Source organism: Leptonychotes weddellii, chromosome X, assembly GCF_054177405.1.
Source record: "Leptonychotes weddellii isolate Sample4059 chromosome X, ASM5417740v2, whole genome shotgun sequence".
Classification (NCBI taxonomy): domain Eukaryota; kingdom Metazoa; phylum Chordata; class Mammalia; order Carnivora; family Phocidae; genus Leptonychotes; species Leptonychotes weddellii.
In genome coordinates, this window is record NC_138385.1 from 14,502,761 (window position 1) to 14,517,939 (window position 15,179).

Sequence of the window (15,179 nt, forward strand, 5' to 3'; positions counted from 1 at the left end):
ATAAACTGCTTTGTACACAGAATAGTAGGGTGTTTACTCATTGGTTTATTGCATCCTGGGAATGTAAGGAAGTGCTTTACAACTCACAAAGGCAAGTCGAAAAATCCACGGATCCCCACCAACTTATTCTCCATTCAATCAAACAAATGGAACCATTATAGATGCACACTGATATGGAAGACCCAGAAAACAGAGGGTAACATGTAATCCCAAATCTCCAAACCTTATGCCTTCATCATCCTTCCTAGAGTGTCTTTGGCCTTCTATCTTCACAAATACATCCTAGTCTAAGCTACCACGAATCCTCACCTGGACCCTGAGCAGGAGCCTCCTAACTCACCTTCCCATTTGCACCCTTGCTTCTTCTGTCCCACCTTAGGGACTTGCACAGGCTGCTCCTTCTGCCTAGAACACTGTCCCAATGCCCACCTTGATCTTCGCCCAAGAAGATCAAGCTCTTCAGCTCACGCTCTATTTCCTTAAGGACATTCCTAAACACTCTCCCAGTACAGACTAAGTCAGGTCCTCCTTGTTACATGCTCTCTTAGTGCTCTGTAACGTATCCTTTCTAGCACTTGAGTAGATTGTAATTGTAGATTTATTTATGTGGCCATTTAATATGTCTCTCCCACTAGACTACAGGCTTCACGAGGACACAGTCTGTGCCTCTACTGATCATTCTTGTATGCCCAGCTCCTAGCACAAAACCTCGCACTTAGTAAGCATGATGCATATTGGCTGAATGAATGCGAATCCAGTGATGTGTTGTCAGAGGAAAATGCCAATCGTTGTACTTGTTTCGTTATATAGAGTCCTAAGTATTCTACACTTGGCTAAATACCACCTAGGAATAGTGACCAAGTAAACTAATGCCATCTATTCAAGGGCAGTTACTTACTGACAAGTTTAAGAAAATGGACAATTGTTGTTCTCTTACTTGTAAATTCCTCGTGACATATTTTCAATGTATTTAGCTTTGTCTTGTACTCCACAGTGGTAATGGTAAGTCTTAACACAGGCTTTTATTTCACATCCAATAGTAGCACCGGGCTGACTGCAAAGTGTACATTTCTGTTTAAGGGAAGAGAAAGAATAATCATAAGCAGTATTTCAAAGTTTTTGCAACCTTATTTATTCTATTTTAGCCATATTTCAGCCAAACATTCTAGTTTACAAAGAAAACAGCCAGTTTTCTATGGAAAAAGAGTACACTGAACTTACTGTTTAGCATATCTGTTAAATCATGCTGCAATTTAAACCATACTTTGATAGACTTTCTGATATTAAGTCACTCCCTGATGTTTCCATTATTTACCTATATTAACCTTCGAAGATCTGACATCTAAACATAAATAAGACACTCCTCATTACTGCCAAACACAAAAGAATTATATTCTATATTTTAGTGGTTGGCTTCTTCTCCTCCGTGGAACTAGTTGCTTTCCTACGATGACTAAAGAATGAGAAGACAGAAAAGCAATTCCCCACCAAGAGGGATTGCTACCAAGTAGGTAAAAGGGCAGAGGGAGACTAGAGGGGCTTGAAATCTTTTTAAGACATCACAACTTGGCCTCGATCAGCCTTGCCTCAAGAATGTTCTGAGATTAAAAGGTGGTTGTTGACGAAAGGGTTTCATAGTCAAATTTAAGTTTGAGGAATGCTAGTTTTAAACAGATTGCTTGATTGCAGAACTTCTCACAGGCCTTCTGCAAGAAGGAGGGTATGGTAAATAGTTCCCAAATTATTGAACTCCAGATGCCCTTGTATTTTCGGAGGGGTGGGGGAGCATTTTGACGGACTACTTTCCTTTAGAGCACACTTGGTAAAGTGCTAGGTTGGTGTTTACATGAACATTCAACTGTGCAGAGGTGAATTAAGTTCACCAGGAGAATTGAATTGTTATCCTAGTCACCTATTTGGACTTCAGCTGTACGACACAACAACACTGCTTGGTATGGTAAGTTGAAGAGATTCTTCCCTTACATTTTTTTAGTACTATACATTCTGATTTAAAGGAGTTTCATTTTTAAAAGAGTAATCAAAGTATCAAAACTGAACTGGATTTAAATGGAACAGATAACATCAATAATCTTCACACCTTCAAAAATGCAGCTCCAAAGAAAGGGTCATCTCTAATGGATTCAGATAAAGCTCACCAACGTCTGAAACCACTAGATGAAAGACTGAAGGGGAACTTCACAACAGAGGGGGGGAGGGATTAGACTCACCACCTGAATCCAAGGATCAGACATTATGACTAGTCTGATGTGATAAAATATGGATGATACAGTCCCACCTGTGAAGTATTCTTACCCCCAAAAATCTTGAAACTGAATCTAATCAAGCCTTTACATCTAACTTCCACTTTAAAAGAAAATCTGGCGGATAGAGGGACAAGTTAAATGGCATCATGAATAAGCAAACAGACAGATAAAACATATGGGATATTCTACAGGACAATTAATTCATTTTCTTCAACAAGCCAATGGCATACGACAAAACAAAAACAGAAACAACAAAGACAAGGAGAGGGGGAAGTGCCCTAGGTTACATCAAGGATACAGAACAACCAAATGCAATGTGTGATCCTCCTTTGGATTCTGATTCACACAAATCAACTTTTAAAAGATACTTTTGAGACAACTGGGGAAATACAAATACGAACTGGGTATTAAATGACACTGAGAACTCATTGTTAATTCATAAGGTGTAATGACATTGTGGTTAGGTAAGAAAATGTCCAACTTTTAAGAGATACATACTGAAATAATGTAGAGGTGAAATGATATGAAGTCTCAGCTCTGCTTTAAAACACTTCAAGCAACAAGAATAAAAGGCATAGATGAAGCGAGTGCCGCAAATTCTTGATAACTGATGGGTCAAGGTGATGGACAGACGTGTGTTACTAGTCTTTCTAATTTTGAGATGGTTGAAAATTTTCACAATAAAAAATTTTTTTAATTCAAGTCATCTCTAGAGACAATTGAGGTCTTAAAAGATTTTGCATTCCATTGACATTTTATAATATTCATCAACTGTAAAGGAGTAAGTGATCAATAAAGATGCCAATATTTCTTAAAGCTATTTATTAGTAGTTCAGTATGTTTAAAAACATGAGACTTAGGCACATTTTATAAAGAAAACTTTAAAGCTATGATAAACATTTTAAGAGACATAACTGTGTATGTGAACTTTAAACAGAAGGCTCTGAAAAAAATCTTTTCCTTTTATTTGAAAAAAAAAAAGAAAAAAGAAGAAAAAGAATGAATAACAACATGGGGAAGTTCCCGATGCTCTATTAGGATTATGGAACTATTCTTTAAGCAAGCTTAAATAATATTAACATTTTGAACTTAGTAAGGTGTGTCACATTCACATCTTCATTTATTTTATTAAAAGACCCTCAGATACCCTGAAATATAAATCTCAGTGTAATTCTCTTAAGTAATGAAGTTACATAGAAAGAGGAGTAAGTTCCAGAAACATCAGCATCCTTTATTATATTACAAATAAGTCAAATATATACTTGCTTTAACATATGAACTACTTTATATTAAATGTTTTAATGACTGGATAAATTTGAGATGTGTTCTAAATTTAAAGCAGAAAGTCAGAGGAGTAACGTTGCATAGCATAAATATAAAACCACAGACCATTCTTTTTCCTCGCTTAATCTCCTGAAGTACAGTTTTAATATCAAAATCTCCAAATTCTGCTCTTGATGTTGTTGTGAGCTGGACTGTGCCAGAAGAAAATAACTAGAAAAGAAAAATGCAGGAACATTTAATGTTCAGAATCCTTATGAGAGAAAGACTAAACAACAGAATAACAAATGTGTTCTATTACTTCAATATCCTGAGAAAGAGAACTTTTCCTTAAAAGTCAAGTACTGACTCAAGTATTTTTAATATATTCACATGTCTGATTAAAATATAACCCAAAATAAGGACAATAGGTGCGCCTGGGTGGCTCAGTCTGTTGAGCCTCTGGCTCTTGGTTTCGGCTCAGGCCATGATCTCAGGGTCGAGGGATCGAGCCATGGGTCAGGCTCCGCACTTGGTGGGGAGTCTGCTTCTCTCCCTCTCCCTCTGCCCCTCTGCGTGCGTGTGTTCTCTCTTTCTCTCTCTCAAATAAATAATCTTTAATTTAAAAAAAGGACAATAAGGGGCGCCTGGGTGGCTTAGTCGTTAAGCATCTGCCTTCGGCTCAGGTCATGATCCCAGGGTCCTGGGATCGAGCCCCCCATCGGGCTCCCTGCTCAGTGGGAAGCCTGCTTCTCCCTCTCCCACTCCCCCCGCTTGTGGTCCCTCTCCCGCTGTCTCTCTCTCTGTCAAATAAATAAAATCTTTTAAAAAAAATAATTAAAAAAGGACAATAAAACAAAACTAATGTGTGGAGCCACACTCCAGTGTGGAGCCAAGATTAAATATTTCATTCAGGGCGCCTGGGTGGCTCAATCGGTGAAGCGTCTGCCTTCGGCTCAGGTCATGATCCCAGGGTCTTGGGATTTAGTCCCACATCGGGTTCCCTGCTCAGCGGGGAGCCTGCTTCTCCCTCTGCCTGCTGCTCCCCCTGCTTGTGCTCGCTCTCTCTCTCAAATAAATAAAATCTTTTAACTGTTTCATTCAACAATGAAGATTTCAACAGTGTTACCCTGTCATCTCCATTGTTTTATGTTTCCACAAAGTTTTAAAAAATAGTTTAAACTGGCAAATTTCAACCATAGACGCAGATCAGAATTACCTGGGATTTTTTTTTTTTAAACTAGACATGTTTGGGATATATTCCAGGGGTGTGTATTTTGGAAAAAGCCCCCCAGGTTATATCTGATACACCTCTCCAGTCAAGAACCTCAGATATTAAAAACATAATTTTTAAAACCTAACCATAAATGGGATGAATAATTCAATACAATCAAATTTAAAAATGTTTATGTATCCTGTATGTCAGACCTGGATCTAAGGATGCAAAAATAAAGCATAGTTCTTCTCTTCAAGGAATTAAAAGTCTATCAAGAGAGAGGCTCATAAATGAGTAACTGCAGTACAATGTGTAAAGGACAGTGACACAGACATGTATTGGGTTAGAGTGGAGGCTGATCATGTATCTTCCACAGTAAGTTTATAAAGTTGAATTTTTTAGTTATGAAACAGTTAACTATCAATTATCTAGAATATGGTAACTATAATTAGGATTCCTTTAACTCCTACTGAATCATAAAGGCTATATTTTAAAATCCTAAGGTCTATGAAGATTTGGGACTATAGGATATACTATTCATAACTCTACACCACTTATGCTGGAAGAGAAAAGTGCCCTATTTGGTTACTAGCTAAGTGCCTTTCAAAAAAACTTGGGTTTAAAAGCACATAAAAAGAACCATGCTTACCATGCACTTATAATGTGCAGCCGCCTTCTTGGCATTAAATATATGCAGTTTTCCTCTTGCTTCGTTTTCTTCCTCCCCTACATGACAAAATCCACATTTAGGCCTGGTGTCACTAGGGCTGCTTCTATGTGGAGACCTATCTCTCTGCAAATTTAAAAGAAAAAAAAAAAAAACACTTGAAAATATGTTATCAGTACCCTCAAGCTTAGTTAACATTTCAAATGATGAGCTTTACCTATAAACACAGTTTAAATGATTCGTGGTGCAACAAAAAGTAAGAATCCCACATTTTTCTACTTACATAGGAACTACTTTCCATTTCATCTGTTCCATGGGAGGATGTGGACCTGGTATCTTCCGACAGCCCTTTAAAATTAGTTTTTCGTGGCCTTCCTTTGCGACTTTTCTTTTTACTTTTAGGTGATGAGGGCTCCAATTCATGTTCATTAAAACTTTCTTCTAAGTCAGCTGCTTAAAAATGAACAAAAGCTTTACATGGACCAATCTTAAAATGGGCATTAGTTCATGGGTCCTTAGAATATGCATTTCTCCTTAGAATGAAATCCCCTCCAGAAATGAGGGGAAATGGTCTGTGGTATGCTCAACACAGCAACCTTAAGGTTTTATATAAATGTAACAAAAATCAAATATAAAAAAATAGTTTTATTATAATCACTGTAATTATTTCTTTTGAATTTATGATTCTATAAAAATGAGTTTTGGGATCTTGACTGTGCACATAAGTCAGTAAACATTTTCAAACTCTAATAAGTCAGTATTTTGAATTAGCTCTTGTATTATTTTTTTACCATAGGTTTCAAAGAGTTTTCCCTCACACTGTTGGTGAAATCAGAACACTTAGCTAGAAAATAAACTTACTATAACTTGGAAAACTAAATGAAAATAAAGGAGGTGTATCTGTGCTGTCCAGTACAGCAGTCACGAGCAATCGGTGGCTTTTTTACAATTTTACTTATAATTAAACAAAATCAAACCTTCAGTTTCTCACTCACACTGACCACATTTCAAGTGCTTATTACTGGTCACATGAGGCAAGCTGCATCTGTACTGGATATCACAGATACAGAACGTTTCTATCATCACAAAAAAGCTCTACTAGACATCACTGTTCTAGGATAGCTCCTTAAACCATCATGAAAATCAAATGATCATATTCAACAAAGAAGTCATCTACAAATGAACTAACAAGTAATTAAATAAATGTTAAGTATAAAAGGAATTTCTAACATAAATGGTAAAAAAAGCTATGTTGCAAGTTAGTTGTATACTTTAATAGATTAAACAAAATGTGTGTAGAAATTTTAGAACTGCATTTCCCAGCAATTTGAAAAGAATTTCTACCATTAACGGAAGGGTGTTTCATTCAGTTATTCACTACAAATATTTTATTTATTGAGGGCCTACTGTACATAAGAAAATGTATTTAGTGTAAAAAGGTATAAAAACCAAATGTTCACTTGTCTTTTAGGGTCAAACTAAAGAAAGTGGTTTTTTTTGTTTTTTTTTGTTTTTAAAGATTTTATTTATTTATTTGACAGAGAGAGAGAGACACAGCAAGAGAGGAAACACAAGCAGGGGGAGCGGGAGAGGGAGAAGCAGGCTTCCCGCAGAGCAGAGAGCCTGATGCGGGGCTCGATCCCAGGACCCTGAGACCATGACCTGAGCCGAAGACAGACGCTTAACGACTGAGCCACCCAGGCGCCCCAAACTAAAGAAAGTTTTAGGTACAGTTCTAACACCTCCATTGTTTTTTTCTTTTAACATAAGTTTTCAATTCCAGGGACTAATTTCTCAATGAGAAAGCACATCAACTTTGAATCATAGATGCTAATATGTTTCCTAATAAATACTTCAACGGTTTTTAATTTTTTGTTTTAGAAATAAAAGCATAGTCATTATGACAAGAAAAGGGTAATTCAATTAGTGTATCTGAATACATAAACTCAAGGAACTGAAAGCATCAGACTGTTTGCAAAACAGTTAATAAAAATTTATATCAATGCAACTTCATATAACTACAGTAGGATTTGAGAGAGGAAAAAAAGGGGAAAAGGTAGAAGTGGATAGCGTTTTATAGGCAACAAGACAAATTTATGTGGCTAACTCCCTGTGAAGACAGAGAAGTCAAAGATACCTTCTGATCTTAACATTATAGCAAATTTCCTATCAGAGCACAACACCGACTTAAAACATTCAAACCGACAGTTTTTAAGATACAGAATTTCATTAGGGCTGTTAGAATTACTTGCCCCAAATTAAAAATTCTTTAAAATGAAAAATCATAAGCAAATGTTTCAATCATTCTGATACATGTTATACCATACGTGTGGTATACATAATATTCTGTACAATGAAAACAATCACTAACACTGTAACACTACATTCTTAAACACCTTTAGAGAAATTACTTAACTGATTCCATTATCAGGCCAACATGACTAGTTTTCCACGTGGCTTTTTTTTGGGTTCTAAATATGGAACCATTCAGTGTAAAATTTTAGAGGACTTTAACAGCAATAGTAAAAATCATAAAAGACTGACAAATTTAACTATATTAAATTTTCAAACTTACATAGCAAAAAAAGTGCTAAAATTAAAAGGCAAACTTTAATAAACTAGAAAAACCTGCTGTATTTGTGAAAAAGAATCAGTATCCTTATGCTATAAGCTCGTAAGAGATTAAGACCCCAACTGAAAAATGGACCAAGCATATGATCAAATAATTCATAGAATATAAGTAGTTAAACATACTTCTATAGAAAAATCTGACTTCTCTGGGATCAAAGTGTAAATTAAGTGATATATCATTTTCACCTATCAAAATAGCAGACTTTACTTATAAAAAGAATAACCGAACAAAAAATGAGTTAGAAATAAAAATCTAAAAGAAGCCCCACAAAAACACTGAGCTACACCATGCTTCTGGATGAACAGGATCAACATTAGAATGTCAGTTCTCACTAACCTAATTAATGCAACGCTGATAAAATGGTTGATCCCACAGTTTCCTGAAAGAGTAAATATATAATACACAAGAATATTTTTAAAAAAAAGATATCAGAATATACTGTAAAGAAACAGCAGTTAAAATCCTGGCACAGGAAGAGACCTATATCAGCAGGAGAGAAAGCAAGGTTGAAAATAGACCCATAAGCATATGGAAATTCAGAGTATAATGGTAGCATTTCAAATGAGTGGGGAAAAGACACGATGGCATAACTGGCTCTCTACTTTTTAAACACTGAGATTCCTTTCCTCATACCATCTGAAAAAAAATCTCATCATAAAATAACAAACTATAAATGTAACAGAGAAGAAAATGGAGGAGATTTTTTATAATCTTGGATCAAGACACCTAAGAAGTCATAAAGGAAAGGACTGAGATCTGACTAAACATTAGAAACCTTTGCATGGGGGCACCTGGGTGGCTCAGCTGGTTGGGTGGCTGACTCTTAGCTCGGGTCAAGCCATGATTTCAGGGTCCTGGGATGGGGCTCCGCACTCAGCAGGGAGTCCTGCTTGAGGATTCTCTCCCTTCCCCCCCCCCCCCCCCGTGCGTGCACACGGGCTCTCTCGGGCTCTCTCGCTCAAACAAATAGATCTTTAAAAAAAAAAAAGAGAAACCTTTGCATGACACAAGTCACCATAAACAGAGTTAGAAGACAAATGATAAACTGGGAAATCATTCACATTTAGTGACAGAGAATTAATACCCCCATTACAGAAATCACTCACTACAAATTTATTTCAAAAGGACAAACATCGGGGCGCCTGGGTGGCTCAGATGGTTAAGCATCTGCCGCCTTCGGCTCAGGTCATGATTCCAGGGTCCTGGGATCGAGCCCCACATCGGGCTCCTGGCTCAGCAAGGAGCCTGCTTCTCCTTCTCCCTCTGCCTCTCTCCCTGCTCATGCTCTCTCTCTGTATCTCTGTGTCTCAAATGAATAAATAAAATCTTTAAAAAAAAAAAAAAAAGGACAAACATCAAAAGAAAAATGCACAAAGGATAGAAACTGGCAATTTCTTACAGAAAAAATATAAATGACTGAAAAAAACATGAACAGAAGCCCAATCTTACTAGTGATAAGAGAAATGGAAATTAAATGAGATCATTGGATTTGCAAAAATTAAAGACTGATAACGTCCAGCGCAGAGGCAGGAAATACACTGTTGGTGGGAGCATAACCTGCATGTGTGTTAACCGTCCTTTCCCCAATGTTAAATGCAAACCCCTTTTTAAAAATTTATCCTACAGAATCACTCGTATAAGTAAGCAAGCATATATGTACAAAGAAGATCAATGAGATCTTATTTGTATTAGTGAAACAAATAGATGTAAATGATTTTCATTTGATAGAGAAACCCTTAAACTATGGTTCTATATGTTCTACGAGATGTAACGGTTAAAAAGAATGAGGTCAATCGATGGGAAAAAAGACAAAATTGCTTCAGTGGAGGAAAATAAAAAGAATGAGGTCAATCTGTAAACACCGACAGGGAAGGAGATCTGTGATAAATCACAGCATAAAAAAAGCAAGTAGCATAACAGTATGTACACAGACAATGATGCCACTGTATTTACTGGTAAGTGTGCACAGACACTATCTACATAGGTTTGTATGGAGGTAAACGAGGCTCTGGGAAGATACCACCAAACTTATTACCAGCTACTCCCAGAGAATGTGACTTTGGGGTGAGGGGAGGGCTTTCTGAACTGCTTTAATTTAATATTATTGTACTATTTTAATTTTGAAACAGCACTACTTTTGTAATCAGAAGAACTTATACCATCCAATGTGGTGAAAGGAGGGTAAACTCATCCACCACCGATGGGAATACAATCTAGCACAATCCTTCCAGGAAGTAACATGGCAACATGTATCAGGAACCTTAAAAAGACTGAACCCTTTGATCCAGTGATTGGGCTTTGGGGAATTTACCCTAAAAAATCATTGAAAATGCACATGAAAAAATGAGTATGAGGCTAGTCACAGCGCCTTTGTTTAAATTTTTCATGGTTACAATAGGTTTTTCCCCCCAGTTCAAAAGTGTGAAAATGTTTTAACATTAAATTTTGTTTCCTTCTTCAATAATAATTATAAAAGAACTCTGCATAAAAGAAGTAATAATCTTCCTTTCCACTTTCTAATTCCACCTGCTCTGCACTCCCAGCTGGTGCCCTACCTAGCTTTCTTGCCTCCTCTCCTACTTCCTCCCTCCCTCCCTCTCTCAAGCAACCACCCTTAACTGCTTTTCTTCTCAACCTCAAGGGTTGAGAGGCTGGTTTAGAATCCTGGAACTGCCAGACTGTGTGTCCTCTTGCCTCAGAGCCACCTCAGGGTCCATGAATGAACTGAATGAGTTAGTTCGTGTAAAGAAGTGAATTTATAGCACAGCGCCTGGCCCATGAGATACTCTCCGTATTTGTCCGCTACTATTTTCCCTGGGTGTGCAAATGGGTTTTTTTTTAAAAGGATACACAAACAAATGGCATCCTCAGCATACTATTCTGCATCTTGCCCTTTTCTGCGTAATTTATAAATTAAATAGTCCAAATCTAAGAGCTCACATTTGAGCTTTTGGAGTTCTGACTGTGCCATAAATGTGCTCTGTGATTTATACACACAATCTCACTGGAGCCTCACGACCTACCCTGCGAGGTTGTATCTGTCACCATCCCTATCCCTCATTTTACAGATAAGAAAAAGTTCAGAAAGGTTAGATAATTTTAGCCAAGGTCACAAAGCTAGGAAGTGGCAGAGCTGGGACAAATCTATGCCCGTGAGTTCCGACATGCTTTTAAAGTGGTAATACCCACTCTCACGGAAATACACCATTTCAAGTGCTCCTGGACGTTAGAAAAAGGATAGTTTTACACATGCTTATGTCTGCAGAGAAATGCTCTGGAAGGATACTCAAGAAACTGCCAGGAGTGGTAGCATTTAGCAAAGGAATTTGGAAACAGATATAAAGGTAAGGATGGGAGGAAAGCTCGCTAACAGTGGATACTCTTTCATATTGCTGATTTTTGTACAATGTTCATATACCTATTCAAATAAATGAATGCAATAAAAAACCAAAACGTTACCCTTGTATTCACAACTGCAATTCCTACAAATCCAGGCTGATAAGGTAGGTGACAAAACAAGGCTGTGCTCCTTCCTGGGCCACCAAGCACTGCCACCCTTTGTGAGCACAGCTCCTAAAGGTCTATGTCACCTCAGAAAGGCCAGGCTCCTCTCTGGTTACCCTTCTGATTGCCACTAGGAGGCAAAGCAGTGACCAACTGACCAGGACCCCAGCTCTCCTCCTCCTAGTACTGTCAAGCCTGATCTGTTCCTTTACCAATTCTCTTCTTCCTAATCAATATTTGTCTCATCTTCTACCTTGTGGTTTTAGCTCCATTGCCTTTCCTCCCCACAATCTCACATCAGTTAACTGTATGAAGTAGAAAGGACCCCTGGACAGAAAGTCTGAAGACTGCCACCTACCAGGTCTTAAAACTTGGTAAAGTTAGTTAACACTCACAAGGCAAAGTCTCCTGGTGTATCAAATGGAACTAATGATAACACCTTCCTGAAAAGGATGCCTTAAGAAAATGTGAAAAATGCTTTGTAAACTAGAAAATTCTATTCAACTGTTAGTTATTACTCTTGTCATACCTTGTATAGACTGTAAGCTCTTCGTCAAGGGCTTATTTTCTAAATGGCCCAACGTGCCCACACCCAGGAGGCACTCAATAAATGTGTGCTGAAATTATTTTGAAAACAAAAGCAAAATGATGAGCATTAAGGTTGGGGGTAAGCATCACCACCTCTGCTTTACATCTTTAGGGCTGTGACAAAAGGAGGACTGGGGGTCACTTGCCCTGCCTTCTCCAATGGGAACGCGATGTGCTTTTGCTCTGCATAAACTCTGCTTTCTGCTTTTTCGGTAAAGGTAGGAAATAAATGATTTTATGCATATTCATATACAGATGCATATATAAACACATAACATACATCAAAAATATTAATTCTTAATTAAGTGTGCTAAAATGAAATAGGTCTGGAATTTCATTCACAATAATCTAGACGGAGGAAGGAGGGGAGGGGTGCAGATGAAACAAGACTGGCCACAAGCTGATGACTGCTAAAGCCAGGAGATGGGGCTTTTTTTCAAACATACTTTTGTGTATGTCTGAAACTTCCGATAATGAGTTTGTAAAGTGTGCTAAATAAAAGATGAGCGTAAACAGTACCTAGCACAGCACTTTGCACATGGGTAGTCAATAAATCTGGTGAATCAAAGAAAAAAATAGGGAGTCAATCCTAGCAGAGGGCACAATGGAGTACGTTACTAAAATTTTCCAAGTTAAATCCCAAATACAATTTAAATTCTATTATCTTCCAAGGAAGAGCACACGTAGTATTTACTGAGCACTTAACTATGTGCCAGGAACATTGCTAAGGCCCTTACATACATTATTTCATTTAATCCTTACAATAAGTCTATGAGGTAGGGTTTTTTTTAAATCCCCATTTTACAAATGCAGTGTCTAAGGCTCCAAGAGATACTAAATCACTTGCCCAAGACCATGTGACTAGTAAGTGGCAGAGCTAAGATTCAAATATAGATCTGATTTCAGAGCCCATATTCAACCAGTGTACAAAACTGCCTCTCCGGGACTTCATAAATCCATTCAATGCTACAAAACCTAAAAGGTTTTTATTTTATTTATTTATTTTTTTAAAGATTTTCTTTATTTATCTGACAGAGAGAGACACAGCGAGAGAGGGAACACAAGCAGGGGGTGGGAGAGGGAGAAGCAGGCTCCCCGCCGAGCAGGGAGCCCGATGCGGGGCTCGATCCCAGGACCCTGGGATCATGACCTGAGCCGAAGGCAGACGCTTAACGACTGAGCCACCCAGGCGCCCCCTAAAAGGTTTTTAAAGACACTGATATAGTAAAATCTCCCTAAACTTCCATTTGATATACGTAATGAAGATTGGAAGGTGCAGCACATTCCAGAGAAAACAAAGGGGAAGAATATACTAAGGGAATATCCAAGCAGGCAAAGGCTTTGAATCTACATAGATGACAACACACAACATACTTCTAATAGAACCATGATGACTCTAGTTCTTGAAACACAAATTGAGTTATATGATTTGACAATATAAAAGTTTCCAAACTGTCCGTTAAAGGCGAGCTCTTCCGAGGTTCAGCACAAAAGATTCCTTTACACGGTCTTTTATGGTCGCTCCAAGTAATTGTGGCACTTATCACTAAGCTATTTTTAAGTAATTTCAGACTTCTAAAAATTGACAGAAACAATTCCTGTACACCCTTCACCTAAATGTTAACAACTTACCACATCTGCTTTATCATTCATTCTCCCTTCATTCATTCATATACTGTTTTCTGAAGGGTTTAAGATGCAAACATGATGCCCCTTTCTCTCTAAGTACTTCCATGTGTCACCACTGTATTTTAATCAGCTGGTCACAAATCTGTCACTAAATGGTGTCTTCCCCCACCCCCCAAAATCCAAAACCCTGTTTTATTCATTCATCTCGCTCTACTAACGCCCGGTACAAGAGAAGTCACAGGAGACAGAAAGATCACCCAAAAATAAGTGATGCATTAAATACCATGCTTTGTTTTAAGCCAAAGGAAAGAGATTACAAACATCTCTTGAGCGCCCATTCCATGCACAACATTCTATATTGGGTAGTTTAACAAAAGTAATAAGCCACAAATTGGGCTACTTACAATGTCAAGAACCCAAACTGAGCTGAGGTTATGTTTGTGATCACAACTTTAGAATCTACACATTCTTGCTACGAACAGCTAACACTCAGCAGCTATTCTACTGCTTTCTATCTCATCACAGATGCTTTGCTCCATGTAAACTACTAAACAGAAAAGCTTTAACCCCTTAATGAAAAGGATTTTAGAAGAACCACAAGACGTAATCACAGTTCCTTGTAGGTACTCAAATGTTTACTGATGACAAGCTGTCATGTTCAAGTACTTCTACAATTCAGAAACTAGCAGCAGTTACAAGCTAGACCTACATGCTATTGCCAATGTTTGACATTTTAAAAATATTGCTTTAAAAAAAAAGGTAAAGAATATACCTATTATCTAAACACATAGGCCAAAGGGGGGGAAACACATAAGATGCAGAATTTAATTCTGGCTTTTCCTGTCCATTTTTAATGTATAAATTCCTATTAAGACTAGGAGGGTGGGCACCTGGGTGGCTCAGTCGTTAAGCGTCTGCCTTCGGCTCAGGTCATGATCCCAGGGTCCTGGGATCGAGTCCCACATCGGGCTCCCTGCTCGGCGGGAAGCCTGCTTCTCCCTCTCCCACTCCCCCTGCTTGTGTTCCCTCTCTCGCTGTGTATCTCTCTGTCAAATAAATAAATAAAAAAAAAAAATCTAAAAAAAAAAAAAAAAGACTAGGAGGGTACTAAACCATTTTAAGTGCTCAACAACCGCAGGTGGCTAGTGGCTACCATACCGGATGGTGCAAATATAGAACACCTCCACTGTCACGGTCAGTTCTACTAGATAGCCTTGTTGAACCGTTAGTTCTGTATCCCCTTGTAAAAAGCCCTGCGCCTGAGGTCCACGTCATTCAGCTAAACCATGGCTTCTCAAACTTTAACATGCAAACAAACCACCTGGGATCTGTTAAAGTGGCGATGCCGATTTAGTAGGTCGGGGGAAGGGTGCTTGAGTTAGGCGTTTCTAACCAACTCCCAGATGATGCCAATTTTGC

At 38.1% G+C, this 15,179-nt stretch overlaps 1 protein-coding gene across 3 annotated transcripts in view; it reads right to left on the reverse strand.

The window, feature by feature from the left end:
* Positions 1–15,179, reverse strand: part of PHF6 (PHD finger protein 6) — a 47,921-nt gene that overhangs the window by 10,104 nt on the left and 22,638 nt on the right. For 2 of the 3 annotated variants that reach the window (XM_081808235.1, XM_006744874.3), the window contains 4 exons: positions 5,691–5,860; positions 5,390–5,533; positions 3,654–3,758; positions 938–1,071 (listed from right to left, as the gene is read on the reverse strand). In XM_081808235.1, the coding sequence (XP_081664361.1) occupies positions 938–1,071; positions 3,654–3,758; positions 5,390–5,533; positions 5,691–5,860 (553 nt within the window). The remainder of the gene's footprint in view (positions 1–937; positions 1,072–3,653; positions 3,759–5,389; positions 5,534–5,690; positions 5,861–15,179) is intronic. The other variant, XM_081808234.1, reaches the window with a different exon arrangement.